This window comes from Palaemon carinicauda, chromosome 43, assembly GCF_036898095.1.
Source record: "Palaemon carinicauda isolate YSFRI2023 chromosome 43, ASM3689809v2, whole genome shotgun sequence".
Classification (NCBI taxonomy): domain Eukaryota; kingdom Metazoa; phylum Arthropoda; class Malacostraca; order Decapoda; family Palaemonidae; genus Palaemon; species Palaemon carinicauda.
Window position 1 is genome coordinate 12,852,532 of NC_090767.1, and position 17,834 is coordinate 12,870,365.

Genomic DNA, 17,834 nt, shown 5'->3' on the forward strand with positions numbered 1-17,834 from the left:
ATCGGCACTCGCGCGCGGAAGATCGTCGGCGCGTGCGCAAGACTGTTGGCGCGCGCGAGACTATTGGCGCGCGGGCAGGAGGCCATCCGCACTCGCGCGCGTGCATACAAGACTGTTGGCACGTGCGTGCGCGGAAAACTATCGTTGTGCGCGCACGCGGAAGGCTATTGAGAGCGCGCGCAGGAGACCATCAGTACCCGCGCGCGGAAGATCGTCAGCGCTCACGCGTGTAAGAATGTCGGTGAGCGGAACGCGTGGGAGACCATCGGTACTCGCGCACGGAAGATCGTTGGCGTTCGCGCGTGTATATAAGAGCGCGCACGCGCGAGACCATCGGTACCCGCGCGCGAAAGATCGTCGGCGCTTGCGCGCGTAAGAAGATCGTCGGCGCTTGCGCGCGTAAAAAGAACGTCGGCGCTTGCGCGCGTAAGAAGATCGTCGGCGCTTGCGCGTAAGAAGATCGGCGCGCGCGCGAAGGTAGCGCTAGTAGGTTGAACAATGGCAGGACAATCAGGAACTGGGATGTGCCCTTTAAAAAAAAAAAGGGCGAGCATCCACCGATGGGGACCGTAAGTAGGTCTGCTTTAGAGTCCAGGACCGAAGTTCTTCGTTGCAGCGCAAGGTTGCGCTGGTAGATCGGTAGGTCAGCTGGCAGGACGATCAGGAACTGGGATGTGCCCTTTGGAAGGGCGAGCATCCACCGATGGGACCGTAAAAGGTCCGTGTTAGAGTCCAGGACCGAAGTCCAAAGGACTACGTTGCAGCACAAGGTTGCGCTGGTAGATCGGTAGGTCACTAGAAGGTCTGCTTGATCCTCCGAGGTGGTGTCTCTATGAGAGGCATCTCCTGCGAAGAAGAGGTGACTACTTTGTAGAAGAGACTTGAAGACATTCGTGATGATGCCCCTTAGGGCCGTTGGATCAGCAAGCTGACCTTTTCAGTAGCAATCCTCCAAAGAGGAGTCTCTATGAGTGGCCTCTCTCGCGAACGAGAGAGGTGACACTTCGTAGAAGAGACTTGAAGACACTCGTGATGGCGCCCCTTAGGGCCGTTGGATCAGCAAGCTGACCTTTTCAGTAGCGATCCTCCGAAGAGGAGTCTCTATGAGAGGCCTCTCTCGCGAACGAGAGAGGTGAACATTTCGTAGAAGAGACTTGCCATGACTGTGCTCCACCCCTGAAGGAAGAGAAACTCAGCAAGGGGGGAGAGAAGTCTGGCCGAAGGGCAGCAACAGTAGTCGGAGGCAATGAATTTATTAACGTATGGGAAGTTCTCCCTCTGAAGGGAGAAAACAACTTTACACCTGGGGAGGAAACCTCCCTCGGAAGGGAAGTTGTACAACCCCTGGAGTTGAACCTCCTTTAGCATTCTCAGATGATCTGAAGTGCTGGCCATGTTGTCACGGGAGTACTTCTAAGAGAAGGGATGACGCCCATGACGACGTCCTCTGAGGGACGGCAGTGACGGCAGATTCCCCAGGCATGAACAGGACAGCTCTGCTTCGTTGGCACTCTTTAGTCGAACGAAGAAAAACTGCATAGTTAACTGGAAAAATAAAATTAAATAATTATTTAAACAGAAATTCCCTAGGGAGGAACTCCGAAGAGGAACCCCGAGGGAATAACATAAAATAAGAATTAAGTATGCGCCCTTCCTTCCCAAGATGACATCCACAGGAGAAGGGGGGGAGCGGAGTAACTGTAATAAAAACAGAATTATAATTATTCAAATCATCTAAGAATATTCACTAATAGTGAGAACCGCTGACCCCCCGAAGGGAAGTTTTCCCCACGGAGAAAGCTGAAAAGTTAAAATACAATTAGATTTAACTAAAAATAATTGAGACAAACAAACGGAAGAGCAACCTAACCCGCACACGGGAAAGGAGCTTCCGCAATAGTACGTTGTTGTAGTAAAGGTGAACGACCTCGAGAAGAGAGAGACCATAGTTGATCTTTAAAAGGCCACATTCCCTTCACGCAGAATCCAAGTTCCCCGTAGGAAAAGAGGAAAAGGCGAAGACAATAATTGAATAAAGAGGGTCCAGGTGATGATGATTCCCCTGCGGCGGCCGAATTAACGGATATATGCCGACGGGAAGACCGATGGACCAGAGAGAGAGAGGCCGTTCCTGACGAAGTGGAACTGTGGTGGCCTTGCTACGCAAGTGTCGTTGTCGATATCACACACAAAGCACAAACACTGAAAAGAAAACTTACAACATTTCTATACACATATATATACATAAACATTAAGAATGCTTATATATATATTTACAAGTATAAGAAAAAGTAGGTAAAAAGACAAAAATTAATGGCAGTCCAAAACAGGCGAGGAGAGGAAACAACCGTTCTTGCTCCGAGCCAAAAGTAAAGTGAGCTCAAGCACAGGTGTGTGTGAGGGGTGGGGGTGGGGGTGGGGGGGGGGGTGGGGGTTTAGCAAGCTACCCTCCCCTATCCCCGCTAACTAGCGGTGTGGGTAGTAAACCCTCGTTAAATTTCAATGGCTCGTCATTTCAGCTACGCTGAAAGTAATACCCCTATTAAATAGCGTGATTTGTATTCCAGTTACGGAACAAAGACTTTTTAGTCCATCCGCAAAGACTCCATTTGCTTTTTGGTAGAGCAATTTACCGAGTTACTGTTTAATACAGCTGCGAGAAGCCTATTACAAGTATTCGCTATTTTGAGAGAGAGAGAGAGAGAGAGAGAGAGAGAGAGAGAGAGAGAGAGAGAGAGAGAGAGAGAGAGATCGTACCGGCTTCTCAACTCCACGAAGCAGTAGTTCGGAAAAGGGCTGATGTTCACCACTTCGTACCGGTAGAAGGCGCCCAATATCGTCTCCGCGGGAGTGTCCTTCTTGAAGCCTGCAACGATGACACTGTTTACGTCAACCTTCCAGTTACTGTTGCTTTAGTTAACAAGTCAAACTTTGAGGGATACGTCTTTAGTAGTGTTGATATCCTTGCATTAAATACATCATTTATGTTATAAAACTACCATAATCATAAGAAAAAGGAGACGTTATTGCTTGATAAAGAGATCCCAATGTGTAAATTGATTTTTTTTACTTTATTTATTCAGCCAAATTTCTGAACCCAGACGAGAGAACATAAGCTAGACCCTGACGCCAACCTGTGATGTGGAGAGTCCGAGCCATTTCGTCCTTCCTCAGCGCCTTGCTCCGGTTCTTTAGATTCTTCTGGTGCCTCTTGCCGAGGACGTGCGAGACATAGTGCAACTTCTCCAGGGGCTCCGTCTTGCACACGCTGCAAGCCAGCGACAGGCGGTCCAACACGCCCTGCCCGGCGGCCATGTTTAAGCTAGATCTGTCTTCGGCTGTGAACTAACGTACGCCTGCCTTCACCGGGCCAAACCGCAACAAACTTACCGAGTGCCGCGACAGACGGTGCACATGTGTTCTTAACATGTATGAAACTTGAATGATACGAGGAAAGAGTAACAATTATATTTTTAAAACCTATTTGTGCATGAAATAAACCACTTCAAAGGGGATGGAGAATCCACAGGGAGGTTTATGAGAATCAAAATGGCACAGAATCACATCATTCAAACTCTAAACAGTGTACGGGTGTCCATTGATAGTGTGCATCTACTCAGAACTTTTACTGCAGCCGTTCTCCTGAAAAAGAAGAAAATGTCAAATGATGTCGTTCGCGGAAACATTCCAATCTATTACTAATATTCTATACACTTTGATAAGCAGTATATCCTTATAATGTTACGTTAAACAGGTTAAACTAAGTCTCTCTTCATAGTTTATATACGGCATATATTCTAACATTGTTATTCATTTCAAAATATTTTACAAATTATGTTCAACACTTTTCATATAGTTTATTTCTTCCATCATTGGGCTAATTTTCCCTGTTGGATCCCTTGTAAAGCTTATAGCATCCAGCTTTTCTATCTAGGGTTGTAGTTTACCTAATAATAATAATGATGACAATGATAATTAAAAATGATGATAATAGTTACATAGCTAAGACATATTCATATTAACTATACAGTATATATATATATATATATATATATATATATATATATATATATATATATATATATATATATATATATATATATATATATATATATATATATATATATATATATGAAACTACTTTTATCTTATTTATTATTGGCATATGTTCATAATCAGAAATTTTAAAAGTAATTCGTACAAACCCGAGTCGTTTAATAGGAGACTCTGCCTTGGGTGGGAGGATGCTTCTATAACGAATTCTTAACCGGCGCGCCACAAGATTATTTCAAGCGTGCCGCGAAACAATGTCAATGAGATACTATCGCTAGAGAGTTACTGGGTCCTTTGACTGGCCAGACAGTACAGTACTACATTGGATCCCTTTCTCTGGTTACGGCTCATTCCGTCTTTCCCTACACTTACACCGAATAGTCTGACATATTCTTTCCACATTCTCCTCAGTCCTCATACACATGACAACACTGAGATTACTAAGCAATTCTTTGCTCAAGGGGTTAATTACTGCACTGTAATTGTTCAGTGGTTACTTTCCTCTTGGTAAGAGTAGAAGAGACTCTTTAGCTATGGTAAGCAGCACTTCTAGAAGGACACTCCAAAATCAAAGTTCTCTATTCTTAGATAGTGTTAGAGCCTCTGTACCATGGTCTTCCACTGTCTTGGATTAGAGTTCTCTTGCCCTAGGGTACACTTGGGAACGCTGTTCAATCTTATTTATCTTGCTCTGGTTAATATTAAGTTTTTATAGTTTATATATGGAAAATCTAATCTAATGTTGTGACTGTTCTTAAAATATTTTTCATTGTATTACTTCTCTTGTAATGTATTCATTTTCTTGTTTCCCTTCCTCACTGGGCTATTTTTCCCTGTTGGAGGCCTTGGGCTTGGTATCCTGCTTTTCCAAATAGGGTTGCAGCTTAGCTTTTAACAACAATAAAAATAATAATAATGAGAATATTGATTTCAATTTCATGTGACTAATCAGTACGGTTTTATATTATCATTATTACTTGTTCAGCTACAAGGCTGGTTGGAAAAGCAGGATGCTATAAGCCCAAGGGCTCCAACACGGAAAATAGCCCAGCGAGGAAAGGAAATTAGGAAAAACTGAAAGAGAAGTATAAGAACACTAATACAATTTAAATAAATCTTTCATATATAAACTATAAAAAGTTGAAAATAACAAAAGGGTAAAACTCTAACAAAACAAGAGGAAGAGAAACAAGATAGAATAGTGTGCCCGAGTGTACCCTCAAGCAGGAGAACTCTAACTCAAGACAGAGGAAGAAGAGCATGGTACAGAGGCTATGGCACTACCCAAGACTAGAGAACAATGGTTTGATTTTAGAGTGTTTTTCTCCTAGAAGAGCTGCTTACCATAGCTAAAGAGTCTCTTCTTCCCTTACCAGGATTAAAGAAGCCACTGAACAGTTATACAGTTATATTGCAGCAGTTATACAGTTATATTGCAGCAGTTAACTCCTTGAACAAGGAAGAATTGTTTGGTAATCTGCGTTCTCAGGTGTATGACGACAGAGGAGAATATGTAAAGAATAAGTCAGACTATTCGGTGTATGTGTAGGTAAAAGTAAAATGAGCCATAAAGAGAGAGAAGTATCCAATGTAGTACTGTCTGGCCAGTCAGAAGACCCTATAACTCTCTAGCGGTAGTATTTCATTGGGGGGCTGGTGACCTGGCCAACCTACTACCTCACCCGCATCAACATCTGATCACGCAAATATCGCAGGGGACCAGACAAGATGTTTCTTGGCCAGTAACCTACCTCAAGTTCCAATGAAAGCAGACCTCAAGACTTGTGGATAGTGGCCTATTAAGGTTCCCTGAAGCTTCCAGACTCCAGCCTTCATGACATGCACCACCGACAGGTTTTTCCAAAAGGCTAAGTTAGATCCGTTATACTGGCTCCAAGTCCTTGCATTCAGAGTGGTCCCTTAGTGGTGTTCCCCACAAAAAAAAGGAAGGTAAGTCATTCTTGCCGCACTAGTTCCCTTTGAAGGGAAAAGAAGAATTATTGAAGTCATGTTTGCTTGGATTCTAGGTCATTGTCACAAAGAACCAAAGGCAATAGAGATCATCTTCTACCTTTCAGAATGGGTACTGATCAGCGGTGTTGTCGTCACTCGGCTGGGCAACAGGTGAAGACCAATAAGGTAAGTTACCATGCTAGACCGCAGTTCCTGGGCGTAGACAAACGTATGCGAGGACAATCATTGCTTATACAATCGTGTACGTTGAAGCTCGTGTGTGGGAGACGATCGTGTTTGTCCCGGCTCTCGCACGTTAAGACAATCGTGTTCGTGCAGGCTTTGGCAGGGGTGGAGTCTATAGTGTTCTTGTCATTTCTCTTTCTTGTGGAGACATTCATCAACAATTGTGCACGTGGCTGCGATCAAAGACTTGCCCAAGTTTTACATCATGATACTAAGTGTGGAGAAGGGCCAAGAGGTGACTGTCATTGTACTTGTGGCTCTTCATCTTGTAGAGACCAGAAATGAGCAGCAGCAGCCCTCACTCGTATGCTTGGAAAGTGCTCTCGTTGATTGTGAAAAACAGAGGACTGAAATGAGAAAACTCACCTCTCAGGAGATGTCGTCTGGGAGTTTGTGTGCATGAATAGAAGACGCCTGTGACAGGTCTTTTGCAATGGCACTTGAGGAGAGGGACAGAGCCCTTAGAACTCATACCTCAACCCCTCTCACAAAACCATGCAGAGAAACCAGACTAACTCCGGACGGTTGAACTTCAGTGATTCATTCCATGGTAGGCTCCACCTCCAGAGATTAACCTGTTATCTCTGGAACTCTGCAACAAGTATCACAGCCAAAGATTTGGTTCTCTGGAACTTTACTTATGAGGGACAGCAATAGTAGCAAAAAATTTCACATGTTTCTCTCTATCCCGAAAGAGATATCTCATCCAGTAAGGGGAATGGAGGGCGGCGTCTTTCATTTCAACCGATAGTGCGTACAGCATTGTCTCTCACAAAGGGAGATAAGTAAGTAAGTTTAGCGAACGTAACTTCTATCGTTCAGAGTAACTGGATTTGATGAAGATGTTGATGGGGGCATCATGACTCCCGATCTGTCAATAAAAGCTACAGCAATAACAGGCATACTATAACTGAAAGATGCCAAAGCCTCAGCCTTAGTCAAGGGTTTACTGGAAGGAACTGCCGAGATCAAGAAGGGTGATATCTTGGGCAAGGTATTCACCATGGCAGTGGTGGATGCTGCTCCTCTATCCTGCCTGATAGCACAGGAATGCAACCTGACACATGAATCAGGCATATTGGAAGAGGTCTATCTCAGATGAACTGGTCCTTCTGAGAAGGATCCAGGCATTGATGTAGCTTTTCTTGATGCCGCAATCATAATACATCTCCGGCCATCAGTTGGACAGACAGGCTAGGTGTCAAGCTATTCAGGAAAAGCTACATTAACAGGAATAAGTTTGGGCTAAATACAATCAATCCTACTTGAATCAGCTGCATGGACATCCAGCACAGGCTCCAAGTACTGGCACGTAACACTCCCAAAGAGGATCTCTGGAAGTACTGTCACCTAACACCCCATTTTCCATCAAGAACTGGTACCCCAGCACCAAGTGCTCTGCATCAGCCTTAGTCCCTCAAGGCACAACATGGAACAAATTTGTAGCGAATGCAGTATGGGATCAGCAGCACAGTACCTAAGGTCTTAAGATCTGTTCACCCTACAACCTTCAGTCCAATGGTGTCAGGCACCGCAACGAGAGCATCAAACACTCCGGATGATAACTCAGACAAGGTCACTAGGGCAACCATGAGTGAGTCAGTAGTCAACTGTGCCAGGTTGATCCTACGAAGGATTCTCAGTCCGGCCTCGGTTTCTGCATCATCCTTGAAGGAGTCAGTAGGAGATGCTTTGGACAGTGTCAGGGTAAGTAAGCAGTGGCCAGTCCTGAAAGAGTCATTGGATGTGCAATGACCTGTTCTGGTTATGAGGGTATCCTTTGCGGCTGCCACCGGAATACTAGGAGCAAGCTGCCTATACTACTTGCATCCTCCTTCGATGTAGCCCCATCTTCTACACTGAATGCCTGGTGTTTAATGTCCTATGACACTCCTCAGTACCATTGGACTTTCTGGCCTTTGAGTTCTCAAATACCTGAGAAGAAGTACTAGACTTACTATTGCTCTGACTCTCTCTGCTATTGGTTGAACTAAAACAGCATGACAGGGTCTGGGTAGCTCTAGCGGCTGCTGCCCTCCACTTTGGAGTACTGTAGTTTGCACTGCAATAGTTTTCCTCCTAGGCTGGTGGCAGTAGCCCACTTCTGAACAGGTGACATATACCTAGGTGGTGCTTGTTGACGCTTCAGGTGAGGGTGCTGGTGCTTGCGTGCCAGGAATCCTTGCAGCATCCAGGAAAGTGTCAGATGATAGCCTACGACTCCATGACCTTCCTTGACTGTGAGACCCATTACTCCATACAGCATGAGTTAACTGCTATGTGATGGAGACAAAAGGCTTCAGGGCTTTCTGTTATGGACAGTTCATCATTATTTATTAAGATCACCGTCCCGATGTATCTTCAAGAAATGAAGATGGTAGACAGTGGTTTAACTCGGACGCTGGAGGACTTGTCGGGAAGAAGAAACCTTTCGATGACATTGCATTGTCTTTGGCTAAAAGTTGCCAAGACCAAGAAGAACCTTAGGCAGGATATCGAGTTTCTCAAGTCACTTGTTGGTACCCCGATTATTGAAGTCAGATCTTTGAAGATCGAGTGGGCGACTTATGCGTTTCCCCCATCATGTCCTGTTACCACTTTGGTCACAACAAGTGACAACTAGTGCTCCTTCCAATTCATCGGCTTGGCCATATATAAATGAACTTGGAACCAAAATTATGTGGTGATTATCAGGTTGTCTTGTTATGACCTAACTAGAGGGGCATTCAGTAGAGCGCAGATCTCCGCCACAGCAGCATGTTCCTCAATCTTAGCCTTTGACTTAAGACTTTCAAAATTGAATCACTTCCATGTCTCACCATAACAATTAATCCCTAACAGTTTCACTACTCAATGAGTAAAGTTGTGGCCAGGAATTGTTTACACACAAACAAAAAGACACACTGTGGTGAAAACATAACATCCTCCCAACTTTGTTGGCGGAGGTATTAAATGGACCTGTCGGAAACAACGAAGTGATGGGCAAGGAGACCAAACAAGCGATTGAACCTAAAGCGAGTTCTCTTTGTGTGAGCATAGAATTTAGAATCTAAGTTTAATGCAAGATTGAAAAAAATAAATCAGACAATGGCAAAGTTAAGTAAAATTTGGAAATCAAATCACCTCAAATTGCATATAAAAATCAGGCTATACATCAGTTTAGTGAGATCGGTGTTATTGTATGGTATTACAATGAAACAATACCCAACAGACTTAGTAGATTTGAGAACAAAGCCCTCAGAAGGATATTGGGAGTTAAATGACAGGACAGGATTTGAAATAAGAGAGATTACTCGAGTGTTATATGTGGATGAGATCATGGAGAGGGGTAGATGAAGATGTTTTGGGCATGCTCTTCGCACTCCCCGAGAGAGATTAGTTCACCAAACTTTCAATTGTGTTCCTAGAGGCACTAAAAGAGTTAGAAGACTCGGGCCTACATGCCTGAGGATTATGAAGCGTGAAGTAGATGATGATGAATGGAGAAATATTGATTTAAAAGCTCAAGATAGGGACGACTGGCGAAATCTAACCGAGGCTCTTTGTGTCGATGGGTGCAGCAGATGATGTTGATGATGATGATGATGTGCATATCTACTCTGTACTTTAATAAAAGATAAATGAAAAAATTTGCATGATGGGTCCCCTTGCCCGTCACTGTCCATTGTTTCCGACAAGGCCATCCATTTAGCAGAGAGTTAGTGGGATTGAGATCGCAGCCTGGTAGTAAGTCTGCGTACCATATTCTTCTGCGAACAATGGTCGCGCGGGCGCGCAGGCGAGTGGGCACGAGGGCGCGCAGGCGAGTTGGCGCGAGGGCGTACAGGCGAACGAGCGCGTGGCCAAGTCGGCGAACGAATGCGTTGGCGCGATGGCGAGGGAATGCGTTGCCGCGTGGGCGAGTGAGAATGCTCCGAAGATCGCTGGCGACGTAGGTCAGGAGACCTGTAGCGCGAGGGAGAGCGATGCGAGCAGGCGATCGGTGGTGAGCTGGCGAACGCTGGCGCGCAGGTGAGCGATGGCGCGTTGGCGAGCGATAGCGCGCAGGTGAATGATCGCGCGATGGAGAGCTAGCAGAGGGCGAACCATGTCCTTCCAGAATCTCTGGCCGACGACGCGTTAGAGACCGCGTGCGCGCAGGCTGCAAGTCACGCGGGCGGTCCGGAGATCGCCGATGATCAGGTGATCGTTGACGCGTAGGAGAACGCTGATGAGCAGGCGATACTAGGATCGTCTGTGAACGCTGGCGAGCAGGTGATCGCTGGCGAGCAAGACGACGCGAAATCCTGTGAAGGAGCAGTTGGCGCGGCGCGTTCACGAACAGGAACAGGAAGAGCGTAGGCGCGTGGGCGAACATGTGCTTTAGAAACACGCGCTGGAGAACGCGGACGATGTTGAGTAGAAACAAGATGAGGATCGCGAGAGAGCTCAGGAGACTGATGGCGCGCAGGGTGCCCAACAGGGACTGCACGATGTTCAGAGACCACAGGGGAGTGCTGGCGAGCAAGAGGGCGACGATCCTCAAAAGAGCGTGACGAACAGGTGACGAACACGGAGAGCGCTGACGATCAGAAGAGCGCTGACGAGCAGGAGAGTGCCTGTGCACTAACACTGCAGAAGGGCGAGCAGGGGAACACTGGCGCGCTGAGCGCTCTTCAGGAACCACAGGATGGAGGATATCCTCAGGAAAGCGCTGACGAGAAGGAGGGCGAACATCAGGAGAGCGCTGGCGAACAGGTGAGCGCTGACGAGCAGGAGAGCCTTGACGAGCAGGAGAGCGCCTGTGCGCTAACGCTGCACGTGAAAGGGAAGAATCCCTTTGCCCCGAAGGGACCGTTGCCCGTCGGGTGACAAGGTCCCCAGAAGGTGAAGTTCTAGCAGGAGTAGGAGACCAGTCCGCAGAGGTCCAAAGGAGCAGGAGCTATAGGCTGAGTACGACGAGGAGAGTCCCCTTTGGAGGAAGAAGATCCAAAAAGGCGCCTCTTAACCCCCTTATAAGGGGATGGGAGGCCCTTGCGACGCAGCGGACGGTGAGCCTTATGGCGAAGGCGGCCACGGGGAAGATCATCAGGACCATCAGTCCTCCGAAGGGGAGTCTCAGACAAGGCACTCCCCTTAGAGGGAAGCTGAACAGCAGAAGAGCCCGTAGGACTCACTTCCCCCTTCGAAGGATGTACGGAAGGGGGAGGAGAGCCGTCAGCACCAACATCCTCAACTACACCTGCAGAGGATTGCCCCGCCCCGTCGGAGGCCTCTGCCACCACGACGTCGACAATAGACAGAGGGTCTACCTCTGCTACCGCCGGCGACTGCTTAACGGCGGCCCCCAACGAGACAAGGTCAATCAGGGCGACCCTGGAGGGCAAGCCCTTAAGCCCCAGGGAAGCCCAAATATGTAAAAGATCATCATTAGACAATGAATTATCAATAACCTCCCCCGTAGGAGGAGGGGGAACCGCCCCGCTATGGGAGGCGACGCCCTCTCCCCCCCCCAGGTCGGGAAACAGAACTAGGGCCTGCGCTACCATTCGGCCGACTCTCCTTAGGAGCCGGACGAGGTTTGGGCGACGAAAGAAGTCCCGAGAACCTTTCTCCTTCGAGGCAACCCCCGAAGGAGAACGGTCTCTCTTGGACTTCTTCTTACGCCGGCGGCCAAACCTCTCCCACTGGGAGGCAGACCACTCCCTACACTCACTACACGTTTTCCTGGTCACACCGTCGGCCCCGACACTGAGGGCAAAGGGTGTGAGGATCCGTATCGAAGGCCGACATAAAGGTCCCACAAGGGCGGCCGGCAACACCAGGGCATGTACGCATAGCAAAGATCAAGGTAGTCAACTTCAAACACACACACAAGCTGTAGAGGAAAAGCAGAAAAGAGATTAAAGGCTGTCAACGAGGACGATGGACAGACACGTCTGTTCATCGCCGAGCCAAAAGTGAAGAGAAGCAAGTCACCGGTGTGTGTGTGTGTGTGGGGGGGGGGGGTAGCAAGCTACCTTCCCCTACCCCCCAGCTAACTAGCGCGGGGGTAATTAACCCTCGTTAAAACTATTGGCTCGTCATTTCAGCTGCGCTAAAAGGTAAACCCAATGTAAATAGCGTGGTTTGTATTTCGGTTACGGAACAAATATGGATCAAATGCTACAACCTAAATGTACTTATGTCAATTTTAAGGGGAGGGGGTGCAAGGTGAGCCCCTCAGCCCACGGACTACTAGTTAGAAAAGCAGAATGCTATTTGCCCAAGTGTTCCAACAGGGAAAATAGCCCAGCAAGGAAAGGAAATAGTTAACAATTAAAATAAAATGTCTTAACAACAGTAACATTACCAAAATAAATCTTTCATATACAGTAGACCCCCGGGGTACGCCGTCCCCAGCTTACGTTTTTTTTCACGTTACGGTGTGGAATACGATGTTTTTTCTTCCCCTCGTTACGACATTTTTCCCCACCTAACGGCATCGAATTCCAAAACTCAAACTTGGCGGTTTTTACGCGTACGACTGTGCGAGTTTACTAGCCTACCACCATGCTCATACGTCACTAAGAAGCTGGGCTGCTATTGGTCGTCTTCACGGCGTCACTAAGATGCCGATGCGCTATTGCCGTAATCCCTCCCACAATGCCTGAGAGATGCTGCCTCTCTCTCTCTCTCTTTGTTATACGCGCGCTCAGTTCAGAATTTCGTGTGCGTTTCGTAAAGACTTGATCTCGTGTGAGTGCTTGCGATATCGTATTTTTTGTGCATTTTAGTGCTTAATTATAACTTTAAATCGTTAGCCATGGGTCCCAAGATTGCTAGTGATGTTAAATGGAGAAGTAAGAAGATGATTACTATGGAAACGAAGCTGGAGATAATAAAGAAATATGAAGGAGGCATGCGTATCATTACCCTCGCTAGAATGTATGGCCGTAACCAGTCTATGATTGGTACAATTCTAAAGGCATGACTGTCCTTGCCAGTGGAAGGACCTCAATCAACGACAAAATGGAGACTCCTTCTTCTATGGATTAAAGAGAAGGAAATCGCTGGTGATACACTCACGCAATCGGTACTTTCGCACAAGGCGAGCGCCATCTTTGCCGATCTCATGGAAGCCCAGAGAGACGGCGGAGACAAAGGAACGTCGCAGCAAGCCCCCCAAGAGTTCAAGGCTTCTCATGGGTGGTTTGATCGCTTTAGGAAGAGGACTGGTATTCACTCAGTCGTCAGGCATGGAGAGGCGGCCAGTTCTGACAAGAAAGCAGCAGAATTCCTCAAGAAGTTTGAGAAAGTAATTTCCGGGAGGCTACATTCCTCAGCAAGTGTTAAACTGTGATGAAACTGGCCTTTTCTGGAAGAAAATGCCCCGCCGTACATATATCACAGCTGAAGAAAAGAAACTTCCTGGCCATAAACCGATGAAGGACAGAATTACGCTCGCATTTTGTGCAAATGCCAGTGGGGACTTAAAAATTAAGCCCCTACTGGTATACCACTCAGAGAATCCTCGTGCCTTCAAGGCACAAAATATCACGAAGGAGAGGCTCTCGGTATTTTGGAAGTCTAATGGCAAGGCCTGGGTCACGAGGACCATATCTATTAAGTGGATAAACGTCTGCTTCAGTCCTGCTGTCAAGAACTTTTTAGAAGAGAACAATCTTCCTCTCAAATGTCTCCTGGTACTAGACAATGCCCCTGCTCACCCTCCTGGCCTCGAGGACATCATTCATCCTAACTTCTCCTTCATCAAGGTTCTCTATCTGCCACCAAACACCACCCCTCTCCTCCAGCCTATGGACCAGCAAGTGATTGCCAACTTTAAGAAGCTTTACACGAAGCATCTGTTCAAAAGATGCTTCAAAGTGACCGAAAGCACTCAACTCACCCTCCGTGAATTTTGGAAGGGGCATTTTGACATCGTTCAATGCCTGAAGATGATCGACAAAGCTTGGAATGAGGTTTCATGGCCACCTTAAACTCCTCATGGTAGAAACTGTGGCCATCTGTTGAGGCAGAACGAGACTTCGAAGGTTTCGATCCCTCAACCGAAGACGAGGCTGTTGATGATCCTGCCCGAGGGTGATGTTGAGGAAATAATTTCAATCGGGAGGTCCATGGGGCTTGCTGTTGATGAGGCTGACGTCCATAACCTTATCGAGGAGCACAGGGAGGAGCTTACGACTGAAGACTTGAAGGAGTTGGAGACAATGCAGTTGACCATCATTCAAGAAGAGCACAGCTCTAGTGGTGGCGAGGAAGGGGGGGGGGGAGACTGAAGAAACGACATCGGAAGAAATAAGGGAAGCTATCGGTTGGTATGAAAACTTTACGAGTTTCATTGAAAAAAAAACACCCAGAAAAACTTCACACAAGTCGTCTTATGGAGTGTGTTAATGACAAGTGTATGAGTCATTTTAGAAATATGTTGAGGAATTGTCAGAAACAGGCTTCTTTGGATAGATATTTCTCCAAAAGAGAAGTGTCAGAAATCAAAGATGACAACAGTGATTCTATCGAGAAAAAAAAAAAAAAAAAAAAAAAAAAATTTTGTTCTAAAAAGAATCATAAAAAAAAAATTCAAAAAAACAAAAATAATAAAAGAAAAACATTATTGATTTTAAGTGTTTAATAGTAAAAATAAATTTATTATTAAGTGTACATAACATAATTAGCATTGATACGTTTTTATATCTACCGTCTCCTCCCCCTCTGCCTCCACCCACTACCAGCTCAAGTCACGTCACTCCAAAGGTATATAAAATTTAATTTTTCCTTTACAGTACAGTATATGTTTATTTATCCTGTAATGTTATTCAATTATATACTGTACAGTACATGTTTATTATATATAAGTATATTGTAGTACAGTGCTTACTATACTATTTTGTTACATAATAATTTTCAATGTTTTTACCCGGGGTTTTGCACACATTAGCTATTCTAATGCCCGCCATACGACATTTTCACCATATGATACCATCTACTGCATACACTATAAAAATATCAATAAAACAGGAGGAAAAGAAATATGATAGAATATTGTGCCCGAGTGCAACCTCAAGCAGGAGAACTCTACCCCAAGAAAGTGAAATACAGTTAGTTTTTCCCGACCCTATCCACGCTTACATTCGTCGTCGCTTCTCCAAGTTTTTTTATCTACATTCTGAACAACAGAATGAAGTTTTTGGACCAGGAGAAAACAACGATGAGATTGATACAACTTAAGTGACCCTGGAATCAAGTCTGCCTTTAAAGACAAAAGGAGGTGCGAAGAATCTCTATATAAGAGATCATATGGTAGTGAAGAGTGGAACAAATTTCTTACAAGACTAAGGGGTAAAGGGTAACCAAGTAATTCTACGCTTTACTAGGATAAGTACACCTTAGGAAAACTACCAATTTTATCATGCTACATACATATACCAAAGGCACTTCCCCCAATTTTGGGGGGTAGCCGACATCAACAAGAAACAAAACAAAAAAGGGGACCTCTACTCTCTACTTTCCTCCAGCCTAACCAGGGACTCAGCCGAGTTCTCTACGTTCCTCCAGCCTAACCAGGGACTCAGCCGAGTTCTCTACGTTCCTCCAGCCTAACCAGGGACTCAGCCGAGTTCTCTACGTTCCTCCAGCCTAACCAGGGACTCAGCCGAGTTCTCTACGTTCCTCCAGCCTAACCAGGGACTCAGCCGAGTTCTCTACGTTCCTCCAGCCTAACCAGGGACTCAGCCGAGTTCTCTACGTTCCTCCAGCCTAACCAGGGACTCAGCCGAGTTCTCTACGTTCCTCCAGCCTAACCAGGGACTCAGCCGATTTCGCAGCTGGTACTGCTAGGGTGCCACAGCCCATGCCACAGCCCAACCTCCCACATTTCCACCACAGATGAAGCTTCATACTGCTGAGTCCCCTACTGCATGCTACATAATCCTGAATTTTTCACAACATATGTATGCGTAGAATTTCATGGAGAAACCAATTAACACCACTACTACAGCGAATAAAGATTACAAACGCTAAAATGTTCATATTATAAGAACTAATCTCCCCATCATCAAAAGGCAGAAAACTGTGAAATATATACAAAGTACTGTACTTTAAACATTCTAATAGTCAGGCCTTCTCTATCATGAAGCTTAAGACTACACAGTGCTCTAGAAGTTTTATTCCAGCTGTGACAAGTGGTAGAATGATCTCCCTAATAGGGTAGTTGAATCAGTAGAACTTCAAAAGTTCAAACTTGCACCAAATGTTTTTATGTTGAACAAGTTGAAATAAGTCCTTTTACAGTATATATATGAAATATGTTTTAATGTTGTTAATGTTTTTAAAATATTTAATTTTAATTTTCATTATTTCTTATATCGTTTTTTTCCTTATTTCTTTTCCTCACTGGGCTATTTTTCCCTGTTGGAGCCCTTGGGCTTACAACATTTTGCTTTTTCAACTAGGGTTGTAGCTTAGCTAGTAATACAGTGGAACCTCTACACACGAACGTATCTACATCCAAATTTTCCAACATCCGAAGTAAAATTCGAGCAAATTTTTGACTCTACACCCGAATTTTATTTCAACACACACAGAAGTAAACATTACGCCATTGAGCGTCGAGTGCTCAGTTCTCTATTCTTGTGTGTATCGTGTGGTTGTCCTCTGTTTGGTCTGTTATTAACAGTGCTTATTTTCTTCCTTTTCTCACATTTCCTTTTTGATTTTACCTATAATCATGGTGCCTAAGAAGCTAAGTTTCAGTACAGGAAGAAGGCAATTCTTTCATTAGAATTGAAGCAAGAAATTATAGAAAAACATGAGAGCAGTGTGCATGTGAGTGATACTGTATGGCTAAACAATATGGCCGGAATAGGCCTATGATCTCGAGGATCATCAAGCTGAAGGCAGCCATTAAAGCAAATAACCAACGAAGGGGATCACCATTATTACAAGACATCTTAGCAATACCCTGGAAGAGATAGAACGCCTTTTGTTGATAGGGATAAAGGACAAAGAGATTGTTGGCAACGATCATTTGTGAGAAGGGCCAGCGTGATGAACAGAAAGAAAGAAAAAAGTGAAGCAAAGAAAACCATTATAGCATTAACAAGCTCTTTTAAATAAGACTTCTCTCTTTTTCTGTTTCCCTCTAAACATAGCATTAACATGTTCTTTAAATAAAATTCTCTCTCTCTCTCTCTCTCTCTCTCTCTCTCTCTCCTCGTTCTTCTTCGCTGTTATAGTGTTAGATACGTCTATTATTTTTTTCCCGATAGAGAGAGAGAGAGAGAGAGAGAGAGAGAGAGAGAGAGAGAGAGAGATTAAATAAAAATGTGTTTAGAGTACATATGATTTTTAACAGCGTCAACGAGTTGAAAAACAATTAAATGTAACTAAGAAAGTAATAACAGCTAATCTGAATTCCTTTATTAACTAAAACAAATATTGATACAAAGAGACTCGTGTGCGTATGCACAAACACACACATAAGTGCAAAAATTGCTACGCAGTAAGAGAGACGGTCGGGGAGGAGGTAGAGATGGTGACTGCGATAACATACTGTAACTCGTCACTGAAAGTGATGAAAATAAAAAAATCAAAAGAAAAAA

General features: G+C 45.1%; 1 protein-coding gene across 1 annotated transcript in view; it reads right to left on the bottom strand.

Annotated features, from left to right (window-relative positions):
* The window catches only part of LOC137633586 (speckle targeted PIP5K1A-regulated poly(A) polymerase-like), a 388,889-nt gene that overhangs the window by 60,971 nt on the left and 310,084 nt on the right, over positions 1-17,834 (bottom strand). The window contains exons 3-4 of the mRNA XM_068365855.1: positions 3,135-3,642; positions 2,758-2,866 (exon numbers count right to left, since the gene is read on the bottom strand). Coding sequence (XP_068221956.1) covers positions 2,758-2,866; positions 3,135-3,315 — 290 coding nt within the window. The 5' untranslated portion in view covers positions 3,316-3,642. The remainder of the gene's footprint in view (positions 1-2,757; positions 2,867-3,134; positions 3,643-17,834) is intronic.